Below are 14076 nucleotides of genomic sequence, written 5' to 3'. Positions count from 1 at the left end.
TGTATTTTAGAGTTAATTTTCATGCAATTTTATACATATAATGTCCTGGGAAACGACATTTCACCCTTTCGTTGAAATGGCTCAATTAAAAATCCATTTCTGACCAATATGATAAAAAAACTCTAATATCGATCAATATTCCAAGCTTTTAAAAAGTATACAGAAACAATTTACGCAATGACAGTAGACCTAAATGAAATGCTGTAATCAACACTTGTTGAAATGGAAGCAGTCGCAATCAGAGTTTTTTATGCTTTCATTGATTGCATTTGCTTTGTCAGCTTGATTTGATGCTCCATTGGGAATTTCGGAATGGAAATTCTTAACGCAAGTTCACTTTGCAGTCTCCACGCTACAACAATGGGTGAGATATTTGAGGTTAACTATGTAGTGTATTGAGTTTCACTAAATAATACAACCTGACCACCCTGGCTTGCAAGGATAGTTCCTTTAAGTTAGGAATTAGAAAAGAGTCTGTTTTTGTCTTCCTGGTCTGGGTAGCCATATGTGGTTATGTCTGTCTTAGTTGTTTTCGGTTCCTGTTGTTGTGATATTGTGAGGATCTATCTATGTGTGTGTGTTTCTGAGCAGGCGTGGATTTTTATTTTTTTATGTGTCGTCTGTGTATTTGTGTCAGCGCAACCACCATGTTGGTGGTTGAGATTCTGTTTAAGTATGTTCCTCTAAGCTATGGTGTCTGTGTGTGCAAGTTTTTCCCCCCCTCTTTTGTGTGTGCATGTGAGTGTGTAAACGTGTGTGTCTTTCGCCACCGTGCACCGGTAGCCGAAGCCCCGCAGACAGACAGCAGGCCAGCGTGGTGGACTCCTCTGGAATACCAATGAGGGGAGCTGCTGGGCTCTGGGGGTCAGGGAGCAAGTCAATCATCTTGCCCATCGCCTGGGCGCCCCGAATCAAATTAGCCTGAAAAATTCAGGGGCCGGGAGCACGGGGCGAGCAGCTGTCAGGGCCAAGAGCGCCCAGGCACTAATGAACCAGATGAATAGTGCAAAAACTCCAAAATAAAAACAGGACAGTTGACATTTTTCATCTGTCAGAAGCGGAAGATGCATGAAAATATGGTGGTCCTTGTTTAACCCATTGCTGGCTACAGCTGCTACTTGCCCCTGACCCCCCCTTTGCGGCCACACTTCCACAGGTAGGCTCATCGCATGTAAACAGTCCAAGTCGCGGCTGCGTTTTCATCTCGCTAAATGCCGTTCTACGGTCCTGCACCTCGCAATTATATTAAGGAACTCTTCGCAAGATTGGTTGTACACTGGCAAAACAGATGTTGCTATGAAATTACACTATAGGTATATCATCTTAAGTGTGTATAAGAAAAAAAAACGCCTATCCTTTTGCTGTGAAGAATTTTTTTTTTTCACTGGAAAAACACACCAAATGCCGTCTGGTCAAAACACACTCATTCACAGAGCCCATTACTGTCACACTCACATACACACATTTCCATCACCATAACTGATGGAGGAACAAGAAGGACATGCATTTTTCTACAAAAAACAAACAAACAAAAACCAAGTTTTGGCCCCATTATTTTCATCCTACATATCGAAAAAAGCATGTCTAAGTTTACCTGACGACTTTATCCATTTTCTTTGTTATCCATTTTTCATTTATTCTAAGACGAGACGTGGATTAAGCCTAATTTCAGTTAGGACATTTTAGTAACTTTTATGAACATGCCTTTTAAAAAAGTTGAGTCCGTCCCATGCGTTTTCCCTCCAGCGGAGCAAGTTGATATATTAAACTTTTGCCGTATCCGGTCGTCAAAACTCCGAACACATCTTCCTTTTTTAAGAATGACTTAAGTGACTAAGTGACAGAACGAGACTTCCTTAGATTTCCACGACGCATACGCGAGAATTGCGATCTGAAGTAGTGTAAGCTGGTGTAAGCAGATCGCAAATCTCGCGCATGCGTCGTGGAAATCTAAGGAAGTCTCGTTCTGGCCTACAAGGAAGAAAAGAAATAGTCGAATAAACTCGTTATTTTTGTTTGTTTTTTCGCACAAAAAGTATTCGCGTCGCTTGATAAACATATAGTTGAGCCACGGTAGTCACTTGGGATATTTAAACATTTTCTTCATTGACTTTCTGGGCCGTCAAGAGGCAGTCCCTTAGGAGCCAATGTGGTAGTTATACAGCTCTCAAATTTAATCAAAAATATCTTCATTTGTGTTCCGAAGACGAACGAAGGTCTTACGGGGTTGGTACAGCATGGGGGTGAGTAATTATGGACTTAATTTTCATTTTTGGGTGAACTAACCCTTTAAGCTTTCTTGGGACATGACATTAATTTTTTACTTCACATTGTTTATTTGAGTTACTGGAACCCCACCTGAAAAAAAAATGCAACAACTTGAATTCAAGTCTGAATCCTAAAAATGTAACAGTCACATTAGTTCTAGAATAGAATTGTCACCATTTATATGTCACTTAATCATAATGTTGCTGCTGTGTAAATGCCGATATGGAGACTTGGTTGTGGTCTCTTTGGATATGTTCAAACAACACCTGAGCATTATTTTGGTGACTTTTGCTCTGACACATTTAGTTCGAAGTACTGTATGAACTACTGGTTGTGTGAGAATGGTACATGTTAAAGAAACATCCCAGTCCTCCCAGTTCCTGCACTGCCAGTGATTAGAGAGGGACTCCCCTTCCTCTGGCCCTCCCTTTCCCATTTTGTGTGGAGCGGTGATGAAACCGGCTCTGCTCCATGAGTTCTGCCACTCCTCCGCTCTTCCTCTGACAGCCCAAACCGCCGTTTCGCCTCGCTCGATCACACCCCCACCTCCGTTAACTCGCTCGCCGTTTCCTCTCTGTCCTTCTATGTCAATTTAATTGAGTTCTCGTCCAGTGTGCTTTGCGCTGTAGTGGTTTCGTGCGAGTACTGTGTGGCTTGCATGCTTGGCATCTGGAAAGCTTTTTTTTTTCAGTTGTTTTGTATGGGGTTGTTTTTTGCCAGTCTGCTTTCGCAGTATCATAATCTCATAACGTCATCAAAGCATCATCTTCCTGGCGGAGCGGGATTGCACAGCTCCAGGCTAACAGGATGCACTGCATCCAGCTCTTGCGTACCACTATGATTTATGTCCTAAAAACTGTGGGATCAACATTATTTTTCATCTTCTACATTCACAAAACATCTACTGAAAATGCTACCAACCTTTTTAAAAGCTTTTTAAATGCATTTTTTTTGTGTTATTATGGTTTCTTGGGACAGCACATCCATCATTTTCCTTGTGTAACAGGCCAGATAGAGAAAGCTAGCCATTAGTTGGCGAGCGTGGTTTAGAAGTGTTGAGAAAATTGATGCATTTAGTTTGTAGTGGTTCTTTTGAAGATACTTGCCACCTGTGGCGTGATTTTTTTTTTTCGACTCTATTGCCCAAATTTCTCTATTTCGTTTTCAGTCTTTAAAAACAAACATTAACGTTAACAATTCAGAAGCACAACTGAGCAAAAATTGTGAAATCGAGCCAGGATAAGCACATTTACCTCCACACACATCAGTTGAATTCAATATTAAAGGGTTAGTTCACCCAAAAATGAAAATTAAGTCATTAATTACTCACCCCCATGCTGTACCAACCCCGTAAGACCTTCGTTCGTCTTCGGAACACAAATGAAGATATTTTTGATTAAATTTGAGAGCTGTATAACTACCACATTGGCTGCCAAGGGGACTGGCTCTTGACGGCCCAGAAAGTCAATGAAGAAAATGTTTAAATATCCCATGTGACTACAGTGGCTCAACTATAAGTTTATCAAGCGACGAGAATACTTTTTGTGCGAAAAAAACAAACAAAAATAACGACTTTATTCGACTATTCCTTTTCTTCCTTGTTGGCCTGAAACGAGACTTCTTTAGATTTCCACGACGCATGCGCAAGAACTGAACTGAAGTAGTTGAAGGAGATCGCAATTCTCGCGCATGCGTCGTGGAAATCTAAGGAAGTCTCGGAATATCTTCATTTGTGTTCCGAAGATGAGCGAAGGTCTTACGGGGTTGCTACAGCATGGGGGTGAGTAATTAATGACTATATTATTCTATATATTAAAGTTATGAACTATATTGTTCTAAGTGCACTCTTAAAAATAAAGTTACATCCAAACGGATGTTTTTGGAGTGATGCCGAACTTTTCAGTGAACAGTTCTTGAAAGAACCATTTTTTAATGATCTTAAGAAGCTATTCTGCAATGGAAAGGTTACACACTCCTAAAAAGAAAGATTTTCTGCGATGCCATACAAGAACCATATTTTAAGGAACATTTGATTAATCTTAAAGAAACTTTTTCCACAATAAAGTACCTCCTGTGCAGTGGTAAGGATCTATGGATGTTAAATGTTCTTCGTGAAACCATCAATGACAATGTCCATAAATAACCCTTTTTTAAGAGTGTAAGAATGTTTAATAAAGTTAATGCAACACAGCATCCCGAGAGTGACATGATGTATGCTCTAAAGACTTGACTCCTAGTTTTTTTGACGTCTTGAGCAAACATATGGCAGTTGTCTGCTGCCATCTGTGACGTGGGGCATCATAGTCTCTTCCGCAGACCGAGTCGGCCCCTGCTTGATGAAGATTTAGTGTGCATTGCAGGCATGAGAGATATGGGTACCTGCATTGGAGTAAATGAATTACTCAACCTCCAGGTGTAAACTCTGAAGCCTTTAAGAGAACAACCATGGAAATGAAATGTTTTGTAAATGTTTGTTTTTTTATTCTACATGTACCTTTGTTTTAATTAATTGAATTGAAATGATCATGACATGATCCCTCTAGCAAGCTGCCTGAAACCATCTTTCTAAAACTCTCACATTTATTTTCTTTACACATAGATGGCTGCCTTGCAGAGTCCATTCTACGGGGACAAAATGAACCTGTACTCGCTGTGTAAAAAGATCGAGCAGTGTGACTACCCCCCACTACCGGCTGACCATTACTCTGAGGAGGTATGTTTGAAGCTCAATGTATTGCACATGCAGATTGGCCAAGTTACATTGTCTGAAAGTGACTTCCGTGTGAGCTTTGCTTTATACATCGCTACACTGTTGACAATTGGCAATGACCTTTTTAGCCTAGCAAATTGTCGAAATTTTGTTAATGTGGCCGAACGTTAATAGTTGTGTCAATCTCACTAATGCCCCCGATATACTTGAAATGAAATCGAAGAATAATCTTCTGTGACGTCATTTCGAACAAAATCAAGCCAAATCAAACTTCATTTGGAGTTTCAGAAAAGCTTGCCAAAGCAAATTTTCCTGAAAAGTTTGCTACGGCTGGTAAACACCTTTGTTCTAACATTGCTTCATGGCGATTATATAATAGGTAGGTGTGCGCTGAGGCTCCGCCGCCTTTCACGCGTACCTTTTTTTTAAAATTAATTTGGTCTTATTCGTCAGTCAAGGTTAGACGTCTATGAGTGAGAACATGAGTACTCTGGAGAGCTACCTATAGTAAAAAATGCTGTACTTCTTATGAAACGAAACACTGACACTTTCGGAACAACTTTAGGGTGAGTAAATGATGACCGAGTAATCAGAGCAGTCTCTTTTAGTTACTCCCCATACTTTTGAACACGATGTTCAGTACTGGTCCATCAAGCAGTCCATCACCAAAACAGCATGTGAATTTCCAGCATGGAAAGCAGGTCTTTCCACGTAACATGCCGGCACTCTCTGATGTCAACCATTGGAGAAGCCACGAAATCCTCCGATAGATCCGGCACGTCCGACCAAAGCTGCCATTATTATTATTTACAAGCCTGGCACGACTCCTCTTCCATTCAGCACTTCCTTCAGCTTTCCAGTGCTGCAGGAAGGTCTGCCTTCCCTCCCTGTCTACATGTAAACAATGCTCCTGAAGGCGAAAGGCAAAAAAGTGTCAGCCGCTCATCTTTGGTGTGTCATTTACCGTCTCTTGTATCTCACCTGACAGACAGCCCCCCCTTAAAACGGGTGGAAACCGCGACCATCGAACCCCCCGCATTTCTCTCGCGCAAAAGCATGAATATTTTACATATCTGCATCCTTACTTTCCCCCACTGCCGCCGCCTCCTATTTCTTCTCCACTAATTCTCAGACTGTCTGCATTTGCATTTCACATGCCGGGCTGATTAGGAGACGCCGCGCCATGCAACAGCAGCCAGGCCCCGGCAAGAGAGGCGGTTGCCATGGCGATCTGACACAGGGGCATCTTCTTTCCTTCCGCTTTTTTTTTTCCCCCTTTCCCCCAGTTTTAATGATGCTGCTGCTGCTTGGCTGGGCTCAGTTTGCTTCTCAGTGCAGCATCGCAACTATCATTCCCATCCCTCACTTGCGGGGACTGTGTGTTTGTGTACTTCTTTCATGTGTAGAATGTTTGTAGCAGAGAATTAACAAACATTCGCAGGGCCAGAGGGCTTCTTGCTGGAAGTTACATTGCTTGGAGCCTTTCCCTCGGCTCTTCTGTTCTCTGTAACACTTGCCATTTTTGTCAATCATCTTGTTTGTCTTAAACCAATGACTAATACAGGGATCCAGACTCCAACTAAAACTGTTGGAAATGTATTTATTATTATTATTATTATTATTATTATTATGAAAGATTTAAGAGTGGATGTTTTTCCCCTTACAATTTAATAATATAAATAAATATGTGTGTATATAGTACACAATAAGTTATACAATAAGTAACGGCTGAAGGGCGTTGTTAGGCATGACGCGACGCGGAGTAACCTCTTCAGCCGTTACTTATTCACCATACAGCACTTGCCTCGAATACCTAATTGCTTTTATAAAACGATTACCACACAATAAAAATATTAAAGTAAAAAAAAAATATATATATATATATATATTAGTGCAACTGTCATGAAGTAAAAGCACTAAAAGGCTTTGTGTAATATGCATGAAAGCTCAAATAAAAGCAACATAGGAACTGCAGTGTTGCGCAGTGATAAATAGAACCGTTGTGTGAAGCGGTCATAGTCGTGTTTTATCATGAATAAAGCACAGCTATTGACCAGAATCAAGGATTGGAACTAACTGTTTATATGAAGAGTTCAGATCCAAAAGCCTCTAAGTGCCATTTGAAATTTTCTTCCAAAATGATCATTTTAATCAAGCTTGTATATTTAAGTTCAGTAATTTCACTTAAATGGCAATGAAGATTACCAATTAATTGTCATTTAAGTAAAATTACTGAACTTAAATATACAAGCTTGATACAAATGATCATTCTAGAAGAAAATTTCAAATGGCATTTAGAGGCTTTTGCATCTGAACTCTTCATATATATCTATATATATATATACCATTCAAATGTTTGGTGTCTAAAGGCCCATACATACTGGGACGAAAATCAGCGCGCATTATTCGCCAGTGTTTTTCGACAGGTTTTTTGTGTTCACACCCAAACGATTTTCGCTGACGATGAGGCGAGTGAACATGCAGATTCATTCCCTGACATTAGATGGTGCCCATTTGCTCTGCAATACGACTCCATCCAGTAGTTCTCTTTTATCAAGATGTTTGTAGTCACTGTCGCGTTTGTCATCTTTATGTTTTAACACCAACGAGACCAGCAACATCTTGCCTCGCATCTTTCTTATCTTATTTTTTCCTGGCTGTGTTTAGACGGCGACGCTACTTGCCGTTTATCTTCTTCTCCGTTCCATATGTGTGCTTGGCAAGATCGTTTTGTGTTTGAGCACCCCCAAGTTGTGTTTTACTGTAACTTCAGAAGCTCCAAACACGTGAGCAAAAGCACCAATCTCATTGGTCGGATAGTTTTTGACGCTGCGCATCAAACTAAAAAAAAACCAAAGCCGAGGTGTCTTTTAAAAAAATGACGCTTTTATGCGTTGGTGTGAACATTCACATTGGCGACCTTTGTTTAGTCACGAGGCGTTAAACGTCGGCGAATAACACTCGCGAAATTCGTCCCGGTGTGAACAGGCCTTAAGTGGGATTTGTCTGGATTATCGTATTATTGATCTGTATTATGAATTAACATCTTATATTTTCATCTTTTTTTCCCCTCAAGCTGAGAAAACTGGTAGATATGTGCATCAACCCTGACCCAGAGAAAAGACCTGACATCACCTACGTATACAGCATCGCCAAGCACATGCAAGCCTTGACGATCGCAAACTGAGTTTGCTTACCCAATTCCTCTTGCCTCTACTTTGAAGACCTTCATCTGGCCCACCAATGTCATTTAAAGCTTGTTTTGCTCCATCGTAATGAAACCTGGCATCTTTCAGTACAAAACATACAATATAAGGCACAAAGCAGGGCCTTTGTAATACCAAAACAACATAAAAAAGACAAAAAATGACCTCGACCTTTTTAATATTGCTCTCCAAAGAAGACAATGGAAAATTAAGCAGTGTTCTAAAAACTGGTTTGACTTGATTTTTTGATTTCGATGCTGGTACAGTGCGATGATACCTCCATTTTTGGCTGCCATCGCATTAGCATGAAATCCGATATGCTTTTCACAATCCCATAACACCCCTTCCAAGAACTTTTTTTTTTTTTTTGAGAAAAACATCCCTATAAAAAGAGAATGAAAATTCCCCCTAAAAAGCAACTTTATTGCATTAAAACATTTAGGAGGTTTGTCGTTCTATTAAAAGAGCGTGATATCATAGTGCTATTTGTCGCAATTTTTATTGCCTAAATTACTAGTCCATATCTAAACCTCAGCAGTTTGTACTTGCATCTTGCTGTGATGCCAGAAAAACATGCTCATAGTCCCAAGTCTTTTTTAATTTCCTCAATAAACATGTTTATTGCGATTCTTCTTGGGATTTTAGGTCTTGGACCTTTTGCGATTTTAAAATAAATCATTGATCACGACAATACGGCGCATTTGCGTTATCGTATAACGCATTCAGCGCGGGGTCCGTTTTAAAAAGCAAATTCTTCCCAGTATCCGCACCTTTACGGCTGATACTTGAACTTTAATAAATGTTTAATGCAAAGGCCCTCACTTGCAATGCAGTAACTTATAAATATTCACACATTCTCTAGTGCCTTGCTCTGAAAAGAAAAGCCAAAACAGTGCCTTTCTTCCTGTAAACCAAAAGGTTTTTTTTAAGAGATTGGCTCTAATTGCATCATTCAATTGGTTTACACATGCATACAACACATCCTGAAAGAGGTACGTTTACAATGAGTCTGTTTGGCCTTGTACAATTCCGCTATGTTCACGCAAACTTTTGACCTCTTCCAGACTGTCATCTTTGTGCTCCTGTGCTGCTTTCCAGAATGTGGCTTGTGATCTTGAGTTCCCCAAGCGTATGAAGTTCTACTATACAGACAGCAGCACCTTTTGCAGACAGTATGATTTGCTGTGATAGTACCAAGTATAAAATGGTATATTTTTTGCAACTTCAATCGAGAGCATTTTTAGTGTTTACCCTTTATTTTCCTTTCTTTTTGTATGTATTTTTGCAATAATCACTTTTTTCTTTCGCCTCATGTTAACACGATAACAGATTATGCTTGTTGCCTCATAGATAATAGTATGTATTTATCTCGACAAGGCGCTCAAAGCCTTCTCCAGCGAGATCTGGATCCTTTACCACGGTAAAGCACACATGAATCGGACGCTCGCGGTCTGTACTCTACTTTCACCCAAATCATTTGGGAGCGACAGGCAACTTTTTATTTATTTGTCCTTTTTTTTTTGACTGTTTATTTGAACGTTTAACATTCAAGATGCACATTAATTCTTTGTATGCTAATTGAGATGAAAAAAATAAATAAAATGAAATGACTCAAACCATTTCCTCTGGTGTTTTTGATTATTTATTAAATTTGGATATCCGTTTAGCGTTCTCAGAATTAGCATAACATTGAAAGTGTTTCACTTTTTACCTAAAAAACTCTTTTTGTGCGAGTGTTTTTAATTGCACATGCCAATCAATCCCCCAAAGCGTCGCCCACTCGTCTTTGCTTGTGTTTATCTGTATTGTTTTCAGCGACTGTCTCCACTTAGCCCCCGAGCTTTATTAGCTGGCAGCGTGTCGCGCTCGTGAGTCGTGCCCCAGGGTCCACGTCCAGCTTATTCCCTCCGGGAAAGGCATCGACAAGGGGACTATTTCCTCTCATTCTAATGAATTCCTCAAGGAGAGCGGTTCAATTTCATCACTGAAAATTGCTCCCTTGAAACTGCCAGAACAATGAAAACAAACTTCAGTAAACATCACAATTGATATCTGGGTTGATGTTTCCAACCTCTTGTAAGCTGCTATCTTTACCCAGACTGTTCCAGTGTGGCTATTAGTTATGAAAAAAACGGCTTTCTTTATTTGTTGTCTGTGTACATTTTGATTTTGGAAAACAGATTCAGGTATCCATCTAGTGGTGATGCAGTCTAACTGCGTTACACAGACTGACACTAACCTGTATTGAACCTTCCTGTTGTACAGCTCACATATTGTTAGATGAGAGGCATGTTTATAGCTCAGTATGAGCCGAGGAATTACACCGCAAACATAATTATGATTGTACATGGCTGAACAAAAGTTTAGGGTCCAATTTTCTTTATTTAACACGCTGTAAAAAATATATTTTCAAGATTTGTTATCACAACATTTTTTTTTTTGTCAAATCAACTTTTGAGTTTCTGATGATTAAATCAATCTCCTTCATTGTATTTCAACTTTTTCCAGTTCAATCAACTTAAAATTTTAAGGTTACTTATTTTTTAAGTTAAACCATCAATATTTTTACACAGTGTAGAAATCATTAGTTTTAGTCATTCAAATTGCCCGAGTAGTAAAAGGAAAGACATTTATTTTCAACATTTGACAAGATTTGTTATCACAACATTTTTTCTTTTGGCAAATCAACTTAAATAATTTATTTAGTTCAGATAACTTATTATTTTGAGTTTCTGATGATTACATCAGTCTCCTTCATTTTATTTCTTCTTTTTCCACTTGACTCACTTTTTCCAGTTCAATCAACTTAAAAAAAGAAGTAACCTGGTTGCCTTAATTTTAAGTTAAACCAACAATATATTTTTTTAAAGTAATCAATAGTTTTAGTCATTTAAATTGCGCGAGTAGTAAAAGTAAAGACATTTATTTTCAACATTTGTGAATCAGAAATGTTTCTTGATCATCAAATCATCATGTTAGACAGATTTCTGAAGGATCATGTGAGTAATGATGCGGAAAATACAGCTTTGATCACAAGAATAAATTGTTTTTACTATATAGATGAAAGCTATTTTAAATAGTAATAATATTTCACAATATTACTGTATTTTTGATTAAATAAATGCAGCTTTTTGAGCATAAGGGACTTCTTTCAAAAACATTAAAATCTTACCAACCCCAAACTTTTAAATAGTACTGTACATTTTTTTTAGTAACACTCTACACTGTAAAAAAAAAAATGTTTCAAGATTTGTTATCACAACATTTTTTTCATTTGTCAAATCAACTTTTTTAGTTGAGATAACTTATTATTTTGAGTTTCTGATGATTAAATTACTGGATAAAATTACATAATCATTAAATTACATAATCTCCATTGTATTAACTCACTTTTTCCAGTTCAATCAACTTAAAATTTTAAGGCAACCAGGTTACTTACTTTTTTAAGTTAAACCAACAATATTTTTAACAGTGTTTAATATTTAACCATATTTAAATGGCTAAATAGTCTCCTCTCTTTTTTTAGAGTTTAACTTGCTCGGAAGCCAATTTATGATTGAATCATTGATGAATAATTCTATTGAGTCTCTTCAATGAATTTGTTGATTAGGTTCTCAAATCAATGTTAGCAAAATGATTCAGAAGAAACTGTGAAGATCATTAAAAAGTTCTGCTAATTTGGTGGTAGCATGATGCATTTCCTAACGTCCAACAATTGCATCAGTCAGAAGAAATTGAGATTTTTTTTTTTTCGCTGGTCGCAAAACATGTTCCAAAGTAGTGTAGACCTGTTATTGAACAGTATGCTAGTTGTTACCCACTGATCCGTTTTACACTTTGTCGGCAGACTGCACAGACACTGAGAGATGTCACTACAGAAGCCGAACTGACTCAGATGTTTTTACGTTTTGCACCAAGGCCAAATATATTCTCTTTCCTTAAGATCCAGGTGCTTGGTTCAGCTCTCTATATCTGTCTGTTGCCAGAGGGACCAGCACTTGTAACGTGTCCCTTCTGCATTGGCAGCAGATTCAGCTGCTGGCAGCATTTTCATAGATTTTTTTTTTTTCCTTTCGGTATTTCGGCAAGAGAAACGTGCCGTTTCTCTTTAGGTCTGGTTCTTGAGGCGAGTTTCGCCTTGTTCCCGCCGTTTGAAGTGGCCGGGAAGCTGACGCTTTATTGGCCGATTGTGTGGTCAGCAGAGAGTGTCAGCTTTTGAGCCAAACTTTGTCCAAGTTTGGAGCTGTGAGTGCAGCAGGGACAACAAACAAGTCCTAATCGGGGCAAAAGAAAACCAAGTAGACAATGTTGGTTTCCCCCAGTGGACACGTATGGAGGAAAATAGCTTGCGCATCTCAGGATTTTTTTTCTTTATTGAAAGGATTTGTGCTTTGAAACATGAAATATCAATAGCATGCAGGTTTGAAATAGCTTGTGGCGCATACTTGGCAACTTTAAACCAATTAGTTTGTGAGGGGAAGAGAATTATCAAGGGATGATCTCCAAACATCCACCATTCAAACCGTTGCTGTTTTTTTATTTTTTTTTTATTTGAGAAGTTTTCTCCAAAATGCTATATCTGGCAATATCTTAGAACGGCGGTTTCTAAGGAAAAAAAGAACAACAGCGAGTTAACTCTGCCTTATGTATTGTTAATGATTCTGTTTTTACTTTCCTTTTGTTCTTTATTGGGTCATTCTACAAAACGCGTTTCCTCAGACATGCGTGGTAAAATGACTTTAACAATGAATATCTGATTCCAGCTTGTGTTGTGTTACCACGTTTTCTACATGCATTAACATATATATTTTCTTTTTTTCCACCCTTTTTTTGGTGTCTGTCTTCTCACCCCTTTGTTTTTAACTTCACTTTGGTATTTTGGCAAATATGCACATCTTTATAAGATGTGTTTGTTAAAGCTACCGTAACATTTTTGTCTTTTTCATTACATGATTTTAACATTTTGATTGGCAAAATGTATTATTACGAGGAAGTTATCTGTCGACCTTGTTAACATTTTATACTTTTTATCATAATGAAATTGTCATCCTTGAAAACTTCAGGTACATTTCTGCTGTTTTTGGTCATTTTATTTTTTGCTGTTTTGTCCGTTGGGTTTAATCTTGTCAACTAATGTCAAATGTCAACTAGGGGTGGGAATCACAAGAGGCTCTTCAATATGATATTATTATGATACTTAAGCCTTGATGTAATAGACCTTATTCAGAGCAGTGCCATGACAGGTATGAAAGCGAGTCTGTGAGAGATAGATCTGACATGTTTTCAGTGGCATTTCCTGTAAATAACTGTATAAAGCTCCCAGATCACAGCTTAGGGTTTTTTTTTTTTGTTTGTTTGTTTGTTTTTTGTCTAATGAAACTTCTTGGAAAGATATTTTTGCAGTGTTTCGTCAGAGGACAATCCAAAAACACATTTAATTACAGTATATCCCACTAAAGAGATGCATGTCTCCCCGATCCCGTTAAAAATATCTGTCAAAGATGGCGCCGCTGTAAATAAGGTCTATATTATTGCAATTTTAAACATTTTGCCATATGCTGAGTGTTGTTTTATTACTTGTATTCAACTGCAAATATCTCCAAAGGAAAATTTCTCCATTTAACTAATAAGATGAAGTTCTCAGTCTGTTCATTTCACATCTTTTTTCCATCTCCTCCTTCCCTTTCTTGATCAATATTTTGGAATGGAAATTAAAGTTGTCAAATAAAAATGTTTTCACACTCAATTTAGTGTAATTGTTTTTACAAAAAACACCCTGACAAGTCAGAGGTGACAGTGTTCAGATATGAAATGTAATTATGAATCATATTAATACTCTTGTCATAGTAAAATACATTAATTTGCATATAACTTGGGCGCAAGATAGTGCTA

At 38.2% G+C, this 14076-nt stretch overlaps 1 protein-coding gene across 1 annotated transcript in view; it reads left to right on the top strand.

The window, feature by feature from the left end:
* The window catches only part of nek7 (NIMA-related kinase 7), a 67115-nt gene extending 58809 nt beyond the window's left edge, over positions 1-8306 (top strand). Inside the window, exons 9-10 of the mRNA XM_039668727.2 lie at positions 4868-4981; positions 8055-8306. Of these exons, the coding sequence (XP_039524661.1) occupies positions 4868-4981; positions 8055-8165 (225 nt within the window). The 3' untranslated portion in view covers positions 8166-8306. The remainder of the gene's footprint in view (positions 1-4867; positions 4982-8054) is intronic.
* The last annotated feature ends 5770 nt before the right edge of the window (positions 8307-14076 follow it).

The sequence above is a fragment of the Pimephales promelas genome, chromosome 2 (genome assembly GCF_988280905.1).
Source record: "Pimephales promelas chromosome 2, fPimPro1.hap1.1, whole genome shotgun sequence".
NCBI classification, from domain to species: Eukaryota; Metazoa; Chordata; class Actinopteri; order Cypriniformes; family Leuciscidae; genus Pimephales; species Pimephales promelas.
This window is presented reverse-complemented; position numbering and strand designations above follow the sequence as displayed.